Genomic DNA, 4,660 nt, shown 5'->3' on the forward strand with positions numbered 1-4,660 from the left:
TCAACTAAATATTTACTAAATATAAAGATATATTTATTTAATACAAGAATCATTAGTTTGATTTAACTATCATTTCTTTTTATTGAATAAATATTTATTTATTATAAATCAATGTTTACACTATTTATATAGTTGACACTGTTTCCCTATAACGTTATTTTTGACAATTTACAGACTTCTATATACTACATACTAATTCCGTTCCTTTAATTGTTATCAAAAAGTATGTATAACATGTGCAAAATAAGATCCACGCATACGCAGAATGACATTCTATGTTTGAATTAATCACAGAAGCTGGGTCATTCTGTTGGCGTCTCTCTTCTATTTTGAGATTCCTATTCTGCGCATCCACTTCGCGCAGACAACACTTTTACATAAGAAAAAAGTGGGAGTTAGTATTATAGTGTAACATATAGAAGTTTGTGTAGCAAGTGAAACATATTCATAATTGCCACGGAAATGTATGGCGTGTGATCGAGTGCAGATCGAGTGTGATAATATATCTTCGCAAGTAAGTATTTATTACTATGAAATTAATATTATTATTAAATTACGTTTCCCATATAGCACAAATCATTTCTCCAAATCACCATGAGCATGTAAATTAAAAAATCCGGGACGTCACTTTACTTATGCAAAACGTTTAAGAGGTGAATCGGACCGTAACCTATGTATGCCGTAATGTTCACGTATCACGTAATCACCCGTTTTATATTTTTATCTTATGTTTTGATGTTTCTTTATCAACTTATTTCATACAGGCTTCATATGTAAAGACTATAGTAATGAAGTAAAATTTCGTTCGTGCAGTAATTGCAATGATTCTGTTTCGAGATAAAAGTAATAACATGATGATTTTGCAGAGAACTATTTGCTTGATATGAATGTTATTGAAAGAATATCGTTATCAGTTGATAATTCTTAGATGCCGCCAACCAGCTTATCGATAGTACGATAACATGTTTCCAAATTTTTCAGATGTTTGTCGCTTGGTATAAAAGTAACTGGAGTAAGCGATCAAAATAATCAGTCACTATGATTCGTTCGTGTATTCTCATCGCGGCGTTGATCGTTCTGGCCGACTTGAATGCGGTCCAAGAAGCGGATAAAGATTGGTATAAGAACAGTTTGGTGTATCAGGTCTATCCGAGAAGTTTCAAGGACAGTAATGGCGATGGCATTGGCGATTTGAACGGTATCACGAGCGAGTTGGAGCATATTAAGGACATTGGCGCCGATGCGTTATGGATGTCACCGATCTTTTCTAGTCCACAGAAAGATTTCGGCTATGATATTTCTAATTTTACCAATATCAATCCAGAGTACGGCACCTTAGATGATTTTAAAAATCTCGTACAGAAGGCACAATCCCTTGGGCTGAAAGTAATCCTTGATTTCGTGCCGAATCACAGCTCTGATCAACATAAATGGTTTAACGAAAGTATCTACCGTACTAAACCTTACGACGAATATTATGTATGGCTTGACGCAAAATATGAAAATGACATTAGAAAACCACCGAACAACTGGTTGAGTGCTTTTGGAGGCTCTGCCTGGGAATGGAACGATATACGAGGGCAGTATTATCTGCATCAGTTCGCTGTTGGACAGCCAGATCTCAATTATCATAGTGATAAGCTGCAAGAAGAAATGAAAAATGTGTTGGTATTCTGGATGGATCTGGGCGTAAAAGGTTTCCGCATTGACGCTATCAATCATTTGTTTGAGGATAATCGATTTTTGGATGAACCATTAAGTAACTTAAATGTACCAAGCGATGATTACGACTACTTGAATCACATTTACACAAAAAATCTTGCCGAAACTTACGACGTTCTTAAGACTTGGAGGGAGTTGATGGACAATCACTCAACGAGCGAAACGAAGATGATCCTGACCGAGGCCTATGCAGACTTTGATCTCACTATAAAGTACTATCAGTCTGGTTCAACGGTGCCGTTCAACTTCATGTTTATTGGTGATCTAAATAACAAGTCCAGCGCGGCCGATTTCAAACATGGTATCGATCGTTGGATAAACAACATGCCTAAAGGTGCGGAATACGTTGCAAATTGGGTGACGGGAAATCACGACAATCATCGCGCGGCTACCAGATTTGGCGAGAAACGGGCCGATCAACTTTCCATGTTGGCAACCGTTTTGCCCGGTGTAAGCGTGGTTTACAATGGCGACGAGATCGGTATGCTCGATAGATATTTTACATACAAAGAAACTCTAGATCCTGCCGGATGCGGAGCTGGAGAAGAAAGGTATTGCCATAATAAAACAATGAATTTAAGTAAAATCGTATCTCTCGTTACGACGTAATATACATATAATAGATTTAAATGAAATCTATAAATATATCTATTTATTAAATAAATATTTTATAAATATATTTTATAAATATATCCTTTGATTCTTATATTTTATATTGTTTGAAATATAGAAATATGGATTAAATATGTAAAATTATGTAAAAAATATTATCGCAAAAATTATATTTATATACATATACATATATATATCACATTTGGCATACAGATATTTAGATTATTATTACGAGGACTTATATGACTTTGTTCACTAATAATTAATTTAATGCAAATTATTTATCTTAAAGTGGCTTTTACTTATAACAAATATATTATGAACTGATTATCTATTTCGACAAAAAAATGATTAAATTAAATTATTACTATACATATATGTGTATAATCTATAAAAGCGCAATGCTATCTTTTAGATTTTGTTATAATGAATCTACATTTCGAAAGAAGTGTATTACTTAATATGAACTTCTATAATTATATTCAAGATGTATCTTTTTATTGATTAATAATACATATTATCGCGTTTCCAGATATTTTCTAAAATCGCGAGATCCAGAAAGAACACCTTTCCAGTGGGATAATAGCACCAGCGCCGGTTTCTCTACCAACGAATTCACATGGCTTCCAGTGAACGACAATTATAAATTCTTGAATTTACAGGCGCAAAAATCCGAACCCTACTCTCATTATAACGTATTTAAGCGATTAACACAACTGAAAAAGAAGCCCGTCATCGAGCAGGGCACCCTGGAGACTGCGTTGTACTGTTACAAATGTTCTGTCGCCGAAAATGTTCTAGGAGTGGTACGACGAGACGAAACGTCCATCGTGGTTGTCATAGTAAACTTCAGCGACACGGAGACGGTCATTATTGATATTTCAACCTGGTTAAATATTTCGGAGCAGTTGATGGTGTATACATCCAGCGAGGGTCCCAATCTACTTCTAAGATCGCCTGTTAATATGGCTTCCTTCAGTCTGTCTAGTTCGGTTTCTGTTGTGCTCGTCACAGAAGATTTGTTCGATTAAATTTTTGCTTATCTCGTGTTAATGAAAAAATCTCTTAAAACGAATTTTCGGATACATTAAGCATAAGTATTTTTTCTGCAGGCAGATTGTGTCTTGTGTAAATATGAGAATAAATTTTCGAAGGAAATGTATTTTGTGATAATAACGGTTAAAAATAACTTGTTGCCGTTAGATATCGTGTTACTAAGCACGATTTAAATGCAAAAAAATCATTGCAACAGCATTTATCAATTAGTAATTAATGCTCAGCTATGTATCTACAAAATGTACATTTTCGTTCAACCGAATAAATTTTATTTTCATCAAAATAAAAATAATTTTTTTATTGTCCCCTAGTATATAAGATAATATAAATCAATGTTAAAATAATATTTATATTGGCTTTTTAACTCAGTCTCGTTGTCTTAATAATTAATTTTCCTTTGCTGCTACTTCAATATTAATTTTATTTTCTGATTTCCAATTTTCCTTAATAAAGTACATTTGTTTAATTAGTTATCATGATGGACTCAAATAAAAATAACCATCAACTTCACGGCATGTCAAAAGCGCAAATATTTTAATTATTCTTTCTACGTAGTATTAAAGCACATTATTCTCTTTTGTTTTTTTTAGTATTAATGCATATAACTTTTTCATATTATGTATTTGTATAAATTAATTTATTCATATAAAATGTGAAACAATTTATTTTTATCAAATTGCATTTTTGCGCCCAATTTATAATTGTAATGTATATTCTCATTCTTTATATTCTTATTCTTTATACCACAAGTTTCAACAATATATCTAATTATATTATAAATTATAAATTTTTAATAGACATAATAAATATCTTTATTATTACAGTGCTTCTTGATATCATAAAAATGATAAAAGAAGGAAGCTATTTGATATCAGATTAGCTTGATATTATCGTAAAAAAATATGTTATCGTTATCAGTAATTCCACGATTGGAATTCCACGAATTATTTGCTTTTACACGAGTTGCAATTATTTGCAGCTATAAGATTATCAAATAAAAATAATAATTCCAATAATGTATTCATTGCTATGACTTTTTAAAAACATCATCGCGTAAAATTGCATCAGAATCAACAATCGAATTAGTCATTTATTATGCTTGCCTATGTATTTTCATTGTGACGTTAATTGTTCTAATAACTTCCGCGTCAATCGAAAGAGCGGACAAGAATTGGTTCAAGAACAATTTGATATATCTAGTCTATTCGAGAAGTTTCGAGGATAGTGATGGAGATGGTATAGGAGATTTGAATAGTATCACGAATAGATT

General features: G+C 32.3%; 2 protein-coding genes and 1 pseudogene across 2 annotated transcripts in view; 2 read left to right on the forward strand and 1 right to left on the reverse strand.

Annotated features, from left to right (window-relative positions):
- LOC108748378 (protein artichoke-like) overlaps nt 1-4,660 on the reverse strand; it is a 74,454-nt gene that overhangs the window by 58,013 nt on the left and 11,781 nt on the right. The window lies entirely within an intron of this gene.
- LOC108748379 (maltase 2-like) lies at nt 442-3,599 on the forward strand. The gene is made up of 3 exons (XM_018486515.1): nt 442-514; nt 982-2,273; nt 2,867-3,599. Exons 2-3 carry the CDS (start codon nt 1,039-1,041, stop codon nt 3,363-3,365), a joined length of 1,734 nt encoding a protein of 577 aa, XP_018342017.1. The 5' UTR covers nt 442-514; nt 982-1,038; the 3' UTR covers nt 3,366-3,599.
- LOC108748232 overlaps nt 3,869-4,660 on the forward strand; it is a 1,451-nt pseudogene continuing 659 nt past the window's right edge.

This window comes from Trachymyrmex septentrionalis, unplaced genomic scaffold (assembly GCF_001594115.1).
Source record: "Trachymyrmex septentrionalis isolate Tsep2-gDNA-1 unplaced genomic scaffold, Tsep1.0 scaffold22, whole genome shotgun sequence".
NCBI lineage: Eukaryota > Metazoa > Arthropoda > Insecta > Hymenoptera > Formicidae > Trachymyrmex > Trachymyrmex septentrionalis.